Genomic DNA, 16,303 nt, shown 5'->3' with positions numbered 1-16,303 from the left:
AGATATTTTGAATATTTGTCAAATCCACCACATATTTGTATATGGTTAAGTACGATTATGGAACTTGGTAAATAATATGAAAAATTATTTAGGATTTACATTTTTAGGTATACATATTTTAAACCATATTAAAAAAGAAGCCACATCGCGATAAAAGGTGCCTTATCCAAAAAATACAAAGAGGCAAAAAAGTTTTAAAAACACTGTGTTTAACTAACGGTACATCAGTAATAGTTTAATTGGAACGTAGACAAACATTTGGGGGATTTAAAGGTACAACACCCCATAATTTTTTTATGTAAACATATTAAAAAAGAAGCCGCATCTCGATAAAAACTGCATTATCTAAAAAATACTAAGAGGCAAAAAAGTTTTGAAAATATTAAATTTAACTAATGGTACCACGATAATAATTTAATTGGCACGTATACAAAAGTTTGGGGGGGTTTAAAGGAACATAACCCCATAAAATTTTTAGGGGGTGCACAAATGTCACTATAATTTTTCTTTAAGATGCTCCTACCATAAGAATAACACATGTCCACTTTCAATAAAAATCTTTAATAGTTTTCGATATATTCGAGAAAATCGATTTTCATTGTGTAACTTCAAAGGGCTGTAACTTTTTTAATGTGCATATTTGTACTAAGGTAAGTTAGGTTCATTCAAACTTTTTTTGGTCCCAGAATATGCACTTTAATTTACGACCTGTATTTTTGTTACACCCTGTATATATGGTCACACCGTTTTTAGGCGTCAACGCTCTATCGTTTTTGCATTCCTTTTTATCTCCAGATTTACTTTCCATATTCCATATATGGGTACCTATTCCATATTTGGTTACTCATTTGGGATTTTGTTTTTTTTTTGTTCTATATTATTTTGTTAATTAAGATATTTAATAGAAGACTTTTAATTACTAGGTACATAAAAATGTATGACTGATTTGTTATAACATTAAACTGTTTTCATAAAGGTATTTTCTATAACGGTATTTTTTTATATCCCCAAAACAAAATAGTATTCTATAATTGGCGACTTTCCTCTAATAATAAGTAGATTAGGCCAGGTCCGAAACATAGCGTAACTATCTATCGTGGTCTGTCTATCTCTCTCTAGCATATGATAACCGCTGGCTCTGTGTCTGTATCGTTCCATTAGTTCCACCTCTCGGTAGATACGCTCACACTCGTACGACAGACAAAGATAGCTAGACCACCGTACTTGATATTGGCGTTAAACCCCGATGCATTGAGTGGCATATCCCTAGCCTGGTCTATTATTAACATGTCTCTGATTAGCTAACCGGGGTTTAATTGGGACATAAAGTGCCCGCCTTTAGAGGTGTGGTTAATGATAGACTTCTACTGCACAATACAGAACGCCAGCTAATAAAGCTTTTTCGTACAAGTTTTATTCTGCTCGAATTCCTCCTCACTTTTAACCCTGCAGTTAATCCTGCGAACATTTGTGTTACCATAAATTAGTTTCTTGTTATATTTTTAGGTCAGATTTTCCTCGGTGGCAGAATACTCAGCGATTCAGACCTTAAGGTTCTAGAAGACCAGGAATTAAAAGAGCAACCGAAACCAGTCTACATTAAAGGTAAAAGATTCCAAGCAGGACCACAAATGATGCAGCTCTCGCTTGATGGTAAGAGACTTTATATAACATCTAGCGTGCTTTCTCCTTGGGACAAGCAGTTCTACCCCCAAGTTGTAGAGAATGGTACAAAGATGGTGAAGATTGATATAAACCACGAAAACGGCGGTATGAAGCTTGATGAGAACTTCCTGGTTGATTTTGGAGAAGGGCCCGACGGGCCACTTTTGGCACATGAACCTAGGTAAATACATTAACATTATTCTTTAACCTAATTTATGTAACAAAACAAATATGTACCTTATTGAAATTAGACATTAACAGAGTAGCTGTCAAAGCCATAGTAGGTCTGCTAACAGGGCACTGTATGCTGAATAGACAGTTACAGCTGATGAGATTAGCAGAAGGTGAGCTATGTAGATTGTGTTACCTACAAGGTGAAACGGCAGAGCACATTTTTTCATCAGTGTGGCAGCCTAACAAATGTGCGGTTCTTTGCATTAGGCTAAGAAAAGCCACCGACAAAGAGCTACATTGAAGGTTCAGTCTCGAAGTTATTAGACTTTTTAAAAAGGGTCAGGCTAGAGAATGTAATCTAGAGTTAGAGGACTACAATAGATTGGGGATATCACAACGAGAAAGGTGACAGCCTATTACAATTTTGCCAAGAGCAGAGCTTGACTATTACAAATACATTTTTAAGCAACCAAACATACGTTTGGATGCATGGAGATCGCTGCAGATACATCGGAGAAAGTGACGGTTTAAGGCATCATGGGGCCCTAGGCGGCCATAAGAAGTAGGCCCCTTTGCCCTTTATATCGACCATTTACTTAAAACAAATTTACAGATATTTATGTTATTTTGGGAAGTAGTTACTTCAAAAATAAATTACGACAATGTAAAAAAGATCATTTTTCTTTTTTTTTTACATTTCGCAACAACTTCTCATCAATATTCCATAGCTAATATGCCAAAGAAAAAAAGAGATATTATGTCGATATGTGATTGTGCCCTGGGCATGAGTGTCACCCCTTCGGGGGTGAAAAAACATACATTCAAAATAATGGATAACTGATTAATTCTAAGTAACTTTTGTTTTATCGAGTTTTTTCACTAAATCAATACTTTTTGAGTTATTTGCGAGTGATGTTAATTTTTCAACAAAAAAAACACCTTTTTAGACGGATTTTCGTAAATAGCTCCAAAATTAAGTATTTTATCGAAAAAATATTCTTAGAAAAAATATAGCGTATACAAAATTAAAAAAAAAAATGGTGTATGTATGAAGTATGTAAACCAAGTATAAGCAGAACTGAAGCTAATGAAAAGTAGATTCTTATTCGACAAATTCCAAATCAAATATTTCAACGTAAATTACCAAAAAATGAAGCACTTTTCAGTGAAAAATCATCACAACTTTTTTAAAGTGTTAAAAAAGTTTTATTTTTGTTTTTTTTTTAACAAATTTCAAGTATTAAAATTAAGCAAGTAAAGCTTAAAATAATGTTGATTCCTTTTTTTTGGCACAAAAATCTTGAAAATTTAGGAAAATCTTGAATAAACTTATAAGTATATTATTTATATGATCTGTAAGTTTCATCGGTTCACAGTGCTTATATTTCAAAATATTGGGATTTAAAGTAAAACAAATTTTTGAAATTTTGAAAAAAAATGTCCTTTTTTTAAAATAACTTAAAAATTATTAGTGGTACCAAAATTCTTAAAGAGTAAAAAATATAGGTTTTGATTTTCTAATATTTCAGATTGCTTTTTTAGAAGATAAAAATTGGTTAAGATATGACTGTTCAAAATTTGCATACCCTGGGTAGAGAATTTTTCATTTATTAAAAATTAATAAATGAAAATAGTTTCTATCCTTGTGGAATCGGTACTCACCGGAGGGACCGCAGACGTTCGGATACAATTAGCGTCTCTTTGCAAAAACAATGACGACTTTGCTAAGTAACAAGACATTTACTCAACACACACACTACCCACTACACTAGGTACCTGATTGGAAAAATCCACTGTACCATGACAATGGCCATTAGTTGTCGAGGCATTAAGCTAAATAAAAAAAATTGCATACACTCGTGATTAGTGACTTGTTCAAGCCCTTAATTTCTACTACAGCCCTTTTATAAATAAGCACTTTATACCGATAAAACTTACAGAGCATATAAACAATACATAAGTAAAGTAGCTTGTGAAGCGGTAAGGATTAATTTCATTTGGGATGCTAATTAGGGGGTTATTTTCACCAGTTGTTTATATCTAAAAAATGGGATCAACTTTATTCTGAGCATATCTTGCTTACTTTTTATGACAGAAATTTTTTTAAAAAACAAGAATAATGCTTTTTTAAAACATTTAAACAAGTTATGATGAGTTTTCCATGAAAAGTGCTTCATTTTTTGATTATTTCACGTTGAAATATTCGATTTGGAATTTGACGAATAAGAACCTACTTTTCATTAGCTATAACTCTGCTTCTACTGGGTCTACAGACTGCACACATACACCATTTTTTCAATTTTTTAAAAGCTATATTTTTGCTAAGACTATTTTTTCGATAAAATACTTACTTTTTGAGTTATTTGCGAAAAACCGTCTAAAAACGTGTTATTTTTTGTTGAAAATGAAAATATTCACTTGAAAATAACTCGAAATGTATTGCCTTGATGAAAAAACTTTATTAAACAAAAGTTGCTTAGAATTAGTCAATTTATCCACTTCCGGACGTATTTTGACGGTATATTTTTTCACCCCCGAGAAGGGGTGGACTCAACCGTAGAGCAAAAACACACATTGGCACAATATCACTTTTTTATTTGACATGTTAGCTATGCTTATACCAAATTTCACGTCAATCCAAGCTCTTGTTTCAAATCCAAAGGTTCTTTAAAATCCGGAGGTTTTGCAATATTTTATCGTGAGTGAATGAACTATAAGGCCCATCGGTGGGTAGAAATTTAAAAAAAACGTACCATACCAAAATAATTACCAGCTTTTATCAAAATTTGCTTGCAAAATTGATTTCCAAATTGAGGGAATGATTAGAACATCGAATATAAAAATGCCTTTGAAGATAACTGCTTAATTTGTCTTGAAGTCGGTTGTATTTTTCTGATATTTGACAAAAGACAAGGCAAAAAACTGAGTTTGATTGGAAATCATAAATTAACCATTTTCTTATTTTTTTTGTCTCAGTTAGCCCTATTTGATTTTTTTAACATTTTAAATTTTTTTTTAATAACTGCTTAAATAATTAAATATTAATTAATGCATTTGTCTGGGATGCGGGCCCCATCAAGTGCCTAGTCCGCCTAATGGTTAATCCGGCACTGGGGAGAAAGTAGTTAGGAACCAAATAGGCTAGATTATGATAAGTGAGAGATTATATATATATATTATATATTATATATTATATATATATATATTATATATAATATTATATATAAGCTGTTAAAGCCGTGAGAGCATATCCCGGAGCAGACGTGGTCTCAGATCACAGATCACAACCGACTGATCGCCAGGATTGCTCTCCACTTAAAAACATTAAAAGACCTAAAAATTCCTACAATAGACACAACATAAAGACCAATGATATTGACGAGTACTGGAATCGACTAAAACATTGTCTGGAACCTTGTAATAAAAAACTAAAGATGTATAAACATTTTCAATTTCTTTGCAACACGAAAATGAAGCAGCTGCATAATACTCTGGTTAAATCGGAGTATTTATATCCTCTTCTCTCCGATTTCTCCACGTATCATACTTTGGGCCCTTCCGAATTGCAAAGAAAGAAATGTCACGGATGAACTAGAGCAATCCACCGAAAAACAAAGTAAGTTATCAATCGAAGTAGCACAAAAAACGACAATAAATATCGCTCCTGTACCACCAGATTGACAACAGGTGGAATACTTTCTTTGGTTACACCTCCTGAGATTTTCAAAATTTATAAATCAAACAGGATGCCGAGGAAATTAAGAGGAGAGAATTTTAAATAATTCACAACTCATCTGCTCAGCGTGGTAGTCCTACCACGCTGAGCTAGCAGATGAATTGTGAATTATTTAAAATTCTCTCATCTTAATTTCCTCGGCATCCTGTTTGATTTATAAATTTTAAAAATCTCAGGAGGTGTAACCAATCTCTCATCTTAATTTCCTCGGCATCCTGTCTGATTTATAAATTTTGAAAATCTCAGGAGGTGTAACCAAAGAAAGTATTCCACCTGTTGTCAATCAGGTGGTAGGACTACCACGCTGAGCAGATGAGTTGTGAATTATTTAAAATTCTCTCCTCTTAATTTCCTCGGCATTCTGTTTGATTTATAAATTTTTAAAATCTCAGGAGGTGTAACCAAAAAAAGTATTCCACCTGTTGACAATCTAGTGGTATGGGAGCGATATTTATTGTCGTTTTCTGTGCTACTTCGATTGATAACTTACTTTGTGAAATACTAAAGACTTCCACAAAGAGAAAAGAGGAATGGATTCGAATGTACCTACATCGAATAAACTTTTGCGAGTAGCAGTCTCTAAAGTCTGAATAGCTATGATGATTGCCGTCATGGAGATGGTACTTGAAGAAGAATAGATCTGGATAGGTTGCCGTGGAATAGGCCAAAACCAAAACATATGAACGACAAAGATATCTCAAAATTTTATAAAATTGGACTGAAATAATCAAATAAAAATGTTTCTATATTTATAATACAATATTGACCTGAACCAGTTTTTATTTATAATTGAAAAATAGATAAGCCAACTAATTTTTTTTTATTTTGATAGGTATCCTGGAGGAGACTGCACTTCAGATATTTGGTTGGCGTCTAAATGAAATCACAATTTAATTGAAGAGAGATAATATATATTTAATTTTTATACTTAGGATTATTTTGTTTGTAATATTTGTTTAAAAAAATTGTCTTTTACTTAAAGCTATTTCAATAAAATGAGATTAAATATATGTAAATTTTTCACCAGAGTATTATCAAATACCAAATATCAAAATCAAAATGAGTATGTGTCAAGGATACAGTATGATATATCAAATATACATCGCTTATCCGGAAGAGAAGTGTCCCAACTCAAAAAACAACATTTTTCAGAAGAGACAAAAATAGATTTTTTAGATCTTAATTTAACTATCATTATTAAACGGTAACTGCTAAAAATTTTAAATTAAAAACAAAGAATAATATTTTTATCATATTACCCAGGCAACCAAGTGACGTCAATAACGTCGAGGAAACGTCAGTTTTTGGTTGAATATATACACGTGTTTGAACATTACGTCATATAGACGTCTTTTGTAGTTGTAGGTAATTTTAAATACGTAAGATTAATGAAGTTAAAATACGTTTAAAAAAACGTTTTTATTTCGGACAGCCTTAGTCTGAGGTCACAAAAGTGGGAGGAGCTTATTGACTTTGACTCCAAACGATTTCGTTTATAACTTCATGTTTATAACGTTAAATTAATGATCATAAGAAATTTTTCATTTATTGTTTACGTGCTTTGTTTGGTAAAATACGACTTTTCATTTAGATATTTAGTTGAAAAAACGTGTTAATTAAGAGATTTTCATTCGTTTTGCTCAGGTGAGCCCAATTTGAAAAATATATTAATATGTGGAAATTACTCTGTAATTAAATACAATATTAAAAAAACGAGCCTGTACCGCCATTAAGAAGAACAAAAAAATACACTTTCTTCAAATAAGCTTTTTTATCCGATGCCTAGATTTTGTGTCATTTTGGAACTACTAATGAAATAAAAAATTTTAGTAGTTCCAAAATGACACAAAATCTAGGCATCGGATAAAAAAGTTTATTTGAAGAAAGTGTATTTTTTTGTTCTTCTTAATGGCGGTACAGACTCGTTTTTTTAATATTGTATTTAATTACAGAGTAATCTCCACATATTAATATATTTTTCAAATTGGGCTCTGTACCGCCATTCTTTATTATATTACAAATACGTGTGCCAAATATCTCGAAAAAATATTCAAAATTACAGCCGCAATCTTGGAACGCGTTTTTGCTACCTGTTGATCGCTACTGTTTCCTCTTAAAACTATAAAATGAAAAATAAATCTAAAAACGACCTAAAACTACGTTTTTGATACCACGTATTTAAAACGTGACAAAAATGATGTCAGTTATGGTGGGACAAATTCACGTGACTTTCGACTTCGAAAAAAACGTGATAAACTGACGTGTTTTGGTGATAATTATGACGTCTTTTCAACGTTTTCTAAACATTATTTGGTTAAGTATTTTCTATGGGAATTTATATTATTTGGTTGCATGGGTATGGCGATAAGTGAATGTTTGTAATTGTGTAAGAAGCTAAACCAAAAAAACTATGTTGATATCTGATTTAACAAAGAAAAAATTGATAAAATTTTGAGTTCAGTCACTTAGCTTTTAAAATATTGGTCACTTTTTTAAACATTAACGAAAAATACAACGGTTTTCGTGATAAACAACGATACGTTCACGCCGAACGTCAGATCATAACCTCAAAAGTATCATTGTTCCAGGATAAAAGTATTAATTTTACCGCCAAATGAATAATGACGCTACCGCCACTTACAAAATCTTTCGAAGTTGGAGTAAACATATTTGTAACATTTTTACTGGTAAAAGTATAGGATATTTGGAGTCAATTTAACAAGATACCTAACTGGCATTATGCATTTTTTGAGTTGTGCCACTTTCCTTCCGGATGAGCGACATATAACAGTGAGAAAAGTAATGGAGAAATATGGCATTTATATATTTCTAAAAAGAGTTAGTGGAAATGGCCTTAAAAGAAGCATTAAAAAAGTGATCCTAGAAGGAAGTAGACAATATTAGAAGTAGAGAATATTTCTTATTTGAAAAAGTTGATCAATTCGAATACCTCGGAGTGGCGATTAGAAATGGAACCGAACAAGATACTGTAATAAAAAAAAGAATTACTAAAGAAAGTAAAGCTGTAGGAGCACTAAACAAAACATTTGTAACATTTTTACTGGTAAAAGTATAGGATATTTGGAGTCAATTTAACAAGATACCTAAATGGCATTATGCATTTTTTGAGTTGTGCCACTTTCCTTCCGGATGAGCGACATATAACAGTGAGAAAAGTAATGGAGAAATATGGCATTTATATATTTCTAAAAAGAGTTAGTGGAAATGGCCTTAAAAGAAACATTAAAAAAGTGATCCTAGAAGGAAGTAGACAATATTAGAAGTAGAGAATATTTCTTATTTGAAAAAGTTGATCAATTCGAATACCTCGGAGTGGCGATTACAAATGGAACCGAACAAGATACTGTAATAAAAAAAAAAGAATTACTAAAGAAAGTAAAGCTGTAGGAGCACTAAACAAAACGATGAAGCTAATATCCTGGAATACAATAATCAGGATTTACAAAACAATTGTGCATATTCAGTTATGTATGGCAGCAAAACTTGGGCGTTAAGGTCAGAAAAATACAAAGAAACTGGAACTATGGGAAAGAAAGATAGTATGCAAGATATATGGACAAGCAAAGGACAATGACGACGTATGGAAAAGAAGAACAAATAACCCACATAACAATTTCATGTTCTTAGTAGATTCATAGAACATACTTTTCAGAAAAAGTATATACTGAGAATATGCGTAATTACCATTGCGAATGTGCAGAGCACATACTGAGTATATACTACATTACAGTACTTAAACGTTCTATGTATATACTTAGGACTTAGAATGTACTACCGCACTTCTTTTCAGTATATACTAAGAATATACTTTTTAGAACATTTCAAGGACGTGCTATAAACCTTCTATTTATATACTTAGAACGTACTACTGCACATCTTTTTAGTTTATACTAAGAACGTAGGTACTTTTTAGAATATTCCAAGGAAGTGCTATAAACCTTCTATTTTATACTTAGAACGTACTACTGCACATCTTTGTATTAGAAGAATATATTTTTAAGGATATTCTAAGAAAGTGCTATCAAGTGCTATATTGCTCAGAAGTGTTTTCAGCATCACCTAATCTCATCTTAGGTTCTACTGGTTCTACCAAATACCTATTATATTTACATATTTTAATGGCAAATAAGAATGTAGTTAGTAGGGGAGAGTTGGACAAAACCGGGTACCACTCCAAAAACCGTCTGTATCTTTTGTTATGTGAGAGTAGCAAATGTTTGCTGCAGATTGAAATATTCTCAAATGACTTAAGTTTGATATGCCAATGTCAATTTTTAAAAATATTCTTAGATTTTTAATTTTTTTTTATGAAAATATTGCAAAATACCCGGTTTTGTCCAACCGGTATGATAAAACCGGGTAGTAACTTAATTACCATGTAAAAAGACTAATGGGCAGAAAATAAAATATTTATTAAAAGTATGTGAACAAATATCGAAAATCTATGAACAGGAGTCACAAATAAAAACTTCATCTACATCATCATAGGCAGTACAGGCGTCATAAGCCCATTTGGTGCAAGACACACATTTTATCCAGCCTTCCTTCGCATTATAATTTGAAAATAGTTAATTGTAATATAACACCCATCGACCGCATCGTCATTATTATTTTCTTTCTCCAAACTCTCCAAAATTTTGTTTTTGGTGCAGCCCCTTTTACCACGTTTTTTCTTTTTTTTTGAAGTTTTACTTCTTTAGGCGTGATTGAGAGTAAAATTTCATAATACTGCGCGCATGCGCACGCAGACAGTATGGCGTTTAGTTGCTAAATCTTTCTAGTTATTTATAAATATATCAGTGCAAGAAAAGGTGTGAAAAGAATATATTAGTGTTTTTAGTAAATATATTTATTATAATTTCTGTGTGTTTGGATTTGTCTTCATCAGGAGTAAGATGAGTATTATTAAAACATTTTATTGTATATTTATTATACATCACCTTGTCTGTTTGTTACCGTGAATTGTCATTAGGTACGTTCGAAACGATACACACACAGTCTTCGTAGCGTATTTGGTATAGCATTCGGCCAGAGATCGAGAGGTCTTAAGTTCGAATCCAGTGCAATCCTATACTTTTTTTTTTATTTTTTTTAAGCGGTAAGCACAAAATTAGTTTGGTGTTTAAAAAAAATTAAAACAAACTGTTTAAAGTATATTTATTTTTAAGAAATCATATAATAGAAGTATAACTTCTTACATGCGTACAAAGTACACACACATTCTTTTTTGTCCAGTTCATTTAGTTTTAATTTTTTTACGACTGGAAATTTTTTGTAATTTTTTCTACTAGCTTTCTAACTAGCTTCTTCAACAGAAGAAGCCACCATGTTGTAGTTAACTAAAAGCAAAAAAACCACTGCAGAAACTGGAAGTAACAACAGGTCTGATAAAATCGGGTACCCGGTTTTGTCGATTTTCGGACTAACCGGTTTTGTCAAACTCGTAAATAAGACATTAAATGTTATTTAAATTTTTAAGTTATTAGTTCAGAGAAATAAGGAAAAAAAATATCGTGTTGGTGACACATCCCCCTCCAGGCTAAAACCAAATTTTTCGAGTAATATGGTCATCTATAATAATAACCTATATGTTTCCTGCAGCCGATTTTGATGATATACATAGTTATAAACAAATGAAGATCAAAAAACGGTAAATTTTCGCTTTTTTCGTCTCTTACTAAAAAATTGGGCATTTTAAACAAATTTGAGAGTAATAAACTCATAAACCGTATAAAAAACTTCAATATGGCGTTCGCTGAATATGTCTATCCTTATTGGTTACTTAGAAAATTGCCAAATAAATCATAAATTTTGAGTTTTTATAAATATTCATAACTTATGTAAAAATTAACTGAGAACCTTCTTATTACATGGAATGCTGAGACTTATGGTGCTTAAATTACACCCTAAATTCCAAAGCAATTGGTCAAATAGTTTAAAAGTTATTTAATTTGTTTATCCAAAATTAATTTTTTTTGCAACACTGTAAGTCAGAAAATGATGAAGTTACAGTAATATTTTGGATAGTTTATGAAAGAAGAAAATTTACAGTATTAATTTAATTTAAAAAAATTACAAAAAATAATTATAGATATTGCAAAATAATTTTGCAAAAACATGTGAATTAAAAAAATAGGGGGGCTAACTTTGTCCCTAAATGTCCTAGAACAGTTGTTTTTCTTTCTAAATGTGTATAAAAATTCAGTCTTTCTAAATATGAAAAAATAATTTTTCTACGGGTAACGGTTAAAAAGTTATTCTAATTGTTTATAAGTAAGCAAAAAATGGACATGTTTTTGCAAAATAATTTTACACTGTTTAAAATTATTTTTTGTCATTTATTTTTAATTAAGGTAATAGTATAAATGTTCTTCTTTCATAAACTGTCCGAAGTATTATTGTAACCTCATAATTTTCTGACTTATAGTGTTGCAAAAAAAATGAATTTGGAAAAAATAAATTAAATAACTTTTAAACTATTTGACCAATTTCTTTGAAATTTAAAATATAATTTAATTACAAGAAGTCTCGGCATTCCGCGTAATAAGAAGATTCTAAGTTAATTTTTACCTAAGTTACGAATATTTATAAAAACTCAATATTTATGATTTATTTTGCAATTTTCTAAGCAACCAATAAGGTTAGACATATTCAGCGAATGCCATATTGAAGCTTTTTATACGATTTATGAGTTTCTTACTCTCAAATTTGTTTAAAGTGCTTAACTTTTTGGTAATAGACGAAAAAAGCGATAATTTACCGTTTTTCGATCTTCATTTGTTTATAACTATGTATATCATCAAAATCGGCTGCAGGAAACATATAGGTTAATAATATAGATGTCCATACTACTCAAAAAATTTGGTTTTGGCCTGGAGGGGGATGTGTCACGAGAAAAACCTTATTTCTCTGGACTATATGAAATAATATTCAAAATTTTTGGCCAAATTAAAGGTAATATACTAGGTTACATGTATTAAATTTTGAAATGGCCATTAGTTATTCATTAGAGGAGAAAACAGCTATAAACTTACCTTAAAAATCGAGTTCCCTGCATCAAAAAGCAGGTGAGGTCTTACTTCTCCGGCACAGATTACTCAAATGAGGTAGAAATGAATACACACGACTGTTGGTGGTATAGGGACACTAATTTTAACATTGTCTAATTCTAATAGATAGCAGCAGACAGTTAGAAGAATTAAGGGGTACCCGGTTTTATCAACCTACCCGGTTTTGTCCAACTCTCCCCTACCTAGATTCTGCAATATTACTTAAAAAGTAAGTACATATTTATAAATTTTAGTTATCTATATAAATTATTATATTATAATATAAACTATGTATGAGTAACTAAAATTTATATACTTATATGTACCTACTTATTTATTTTTTTAATATTTATTAAATAATATTAAGTTACCAAAATAGATGATACCTATTTTGAAGCACCGCAAACAAAATAAAGAGATTATGTATGTTCTTTAGTCCTAGTACTTTATTATCATTCGTCTTCATCCTTAACACTGCCACACTGCATAGATACATATTTTCGATTTCATATTTTACCGTTGTTTCCTACCCTGATCCATTCAGGTAAGAAATGGTCAGAATAAGACAAGACGGGGTTAGGGGATATCTATTGTGGAAGCGGAATAACAACATCGGTGCACCGGTGGTTAGTGTTGCCAAACGGAAGGAAATTTCACTTTTTGCGGGAATTTTAAACATAAAAGGTGATAAAGGGAAAAGTTAACTCAAAAGGGAATTTTTGTTCCAGTCCAAATTGTAAAATATTAAAAAAAATCAAAATATTTGAAAATAATTAAACATATCTTCTCAGATTTTGTAAACAGGAGGGATTTTTTTTATAAAAGTGGGAATTTTTAAGGTTGACGGAAAATGCTTACTCGATGGTTGGCAACACCAAAGCCTTTGATTGTGGGTTTTGGCATGCTTTGGTTCTGGAATGGCCCGTATCACAGCCTCCCGTATTGAATTGAATGTACCTAAATTCAAATTCCAACGATGTAAAAATACTCATGATAAACTCGAAATGGTAAAGTTATTTTAATTATGAAAACGAATTTTTAATAATAAACGTTAATACAATTAATGTTTAAACTTTTTTACCATACAACAATTTTGAAATGAAATTCGTCCAATACTACCTACATACATAAATTTTATTAATTATTCTAAAATATAACAAACTTGATAATCTATAAGGCTAATATTATACTTCCTATACAATACATACATATTATTTTTAAGATATTTTAAAAGTATCTACTTATAAGTATGTGTTAATAATGTACTTATAAGTATGTGCTAAGAATATTCGATAAAGGTATATTCTAAGAATAAACTTTTACGAATATTCCGAGTTACTACGTACACGAATGTACTCAGTATATTCGGTACGAGAATATACTTTAAAGTATATGCAAAGTACATGAAATTTAGAATGTTTTTTAAGGTATATGCTATGCTTGTACTACTCATATACTAAAAAGAATATACTCCAACGAATGTTGGTAGTATATGCTTAGAACATGATACGAACATCATTGTTATGTGGGAAGGAAGTAATGAAGCTCTACAATCAACCAAAATACAAAAAGTAAAAGCACAAAGAGCACGTTGGATGCATGTTTATAGGGTAGCCATACATATATATGTAAAAAGAAGAAATACATACTACAAGGACATACTACAGGAGAAAGCGCAGAAGAGGAAGATCAAAAAAGAAGTCTTTAGAAAAGGTTCATGTTCAGACAGAACAAGTCCATGAAAATATATATCTACCTAGTCAAATTCTGAAACTTAATAAAGAGAACCAAAGTGCGGAAATCACTAGAAGGTTGTTTCTACGAGAAACAGCCCTCTCCGAGAAACAACCTTCTCCGGAAACTTGTAGGGAGCAAGTGGACTGCAAACCCCCAGGTCTTAAAGTCAACAGCTGAGGCCTTATGTTTCTCAACAGGAGAATATGCTTGTCCCGTCTGGGGTAGATTTAGACACACCCAACATGTCACCACGGCGGTAAATGAAACATGTAGAATAATTACCGGTTGTATGAAGCCTACCCCTCTGCTCCTACTGTACCGGGCAGTTGGATTCGCATCACCAGACGACCGTAGATGTGCCTCACAATATGTGGAGAAGTTCAGGCAAACTTTCGATGAAAGGCACCAATTATACGGGTTTAAATCAAGGAAAAGGTTTATGAGAAATGTCAGCGTCGAACCACCCGAACTGTTCTCCCTACATCCAGAACAACCTAATGGAATGAACCTGGACTGGAGAACCTGGCGGACACTCAACCGCATACGCACAGGTGTTGCCCCTGTAAAACAGAACCTTATTAAATGGGGCATCAAGACAGATAACGACGCACTTTGCGAATGTGGGGAAATACAGAACGTGGAGCTTCTGAGAGTATGCAGACTTTGCCTATCACAGTGCACCCTCGATGATTTATGGCTCGCAAATACAAAGGGTGTATACATAGCCCGATACTGGGCAGAAAAACTGTAGTCGGATCCAGACACGAGAAAGTAAGTAAGTACTAGAAGAGCAAGACTGGCATGGACAGGATTTGGTAAACTTAGTTGGCTACTGAAGAACCGCAAAAATACCTCAATACTTGAGGAGCAGAGTGTTCAACCAGTATAGATAGATAGATAGGTAGGCATTTATTGTTTTTAAAAACTACAGTTTTATAACAATGAGTTTAGTAAGTACAGAATATAACTAACAACTAGTCTAGAACATAAGTAACTAATATTAACAAATTTAAACACAAGTTAAGCGCTATCACTAACTGAAATGTAAAACTTGGTTTTTCTAATAAACACCAATGAAGGAGAAACTGAAGTACAGAATATAACTAACAACTAGTCTAGAACATAAGTAACTATTAACAAATTTAAACAAAAGTTAATCGCTATCACTAGCTGAAATGGAGAACTTGGTTTTTTTAATAAACACCAAAGAAGGAGAAACTGAAGCTTATTCATTTAAAACAATATCCTTTCTATCATGACGTATAGATGTCAAACATGGACCCTAACCAAGGCAAATATGAATAAACTAGCCACAACAGAAAGGGTAAGATCAAAAACAAAAGTGGAGGATATCACAACAAAAATTGCCATACTCAAATGGAGCTTCGCAGGCCACGCTGCTAGACATAAAGACCAACGTACTAATGCCACAATACAACATCGGAGACCTTACGAAGGCAGACAACCAAGAAGAATACCACAGGATGAGATAGGTAGATGACATATAAAAACAATAGCCGAATCAAATTGGAAGTTTGTTGCTCAGGTAGAGATCGAGGTAAGGAGTTCAGAGCGTTATATATGTTCATAAATGAACGATAGAAGGTTAAGAAGAAGAAACAAGAATACGACAAACTTAAGACAAGAAAGAAACATAAGAACATTAATGGAATGTAGAAACTCTCCAAGAAACTTTTACATCAAACATCACTAACATCTTGAACAATCACACACTTCATTTGCTACCAAAGGGTAGATGACCCAACAAATTATAAATTTTACAAATGAAAAGAAGATAAAGAAAATATAAGGAGAAAGACAATGAAAAATAGAAAAGATATGGATAAATAAGAAGAAGAAACTAGGTGAAAAACAGTATTCTTTCAACGTTCACAAAAGAGTAAAAAGCGACCAAAGAGTT

General features: G+C 31.8%; 2 protein-coding genes across 2 annotated transcripts in view; one reads left to right on the top strand and one right to left on the bottom strand.

Moving 5' to 3' along the window:
- Positions 1-6,585, top strand: part of LOC114327870 (methanethiol oxidase) — a 39,486-nt gene extending 32,901 nt beyond the window's left edge. The window contains exons 8-9 of the mRNA XM_028276583.1: positions 1,507-1,846; positions 6,408-6,585. Coding sequence (XP_028132384.1) covers positions 1,507-1,846; positions 6,408-6,456 — 389 coding nt within the window. The 3' untranslated portion in view covers positions 6,457-6,585. The remainder of the gene's footprint in view (positions 1-1,506; positions 1,847-6,407) is intronic.
- Positions 1-16,303, bottom strand: part of LOC114327867 (cuticle protein 64) — a 159,826-nt gene that overhangs the window by 125,843 nt on the left and 17,680 nt on the right. The gene's annotated exons all lie outside the window — the stretch shown is intronic.

The sequence above is a fragment of the Diabrotica virgifera genome, chromosome 3 (genome assembly GCF_917563875.1).
Source record: "Diabrotica virgifera virgifera chromosome 3, PGI_DIABVI_V3a".
Classification (NCBI taxonomy): Eukaryota; Metazoa; Arthropoda; class Insecta; order Coleoptera; family Chrysomelidae; genus Diabrotica; species Diabrotica virgifera.
This window is presented reverse-complemented; position numbering and strand designations above follow the sequence as displayed.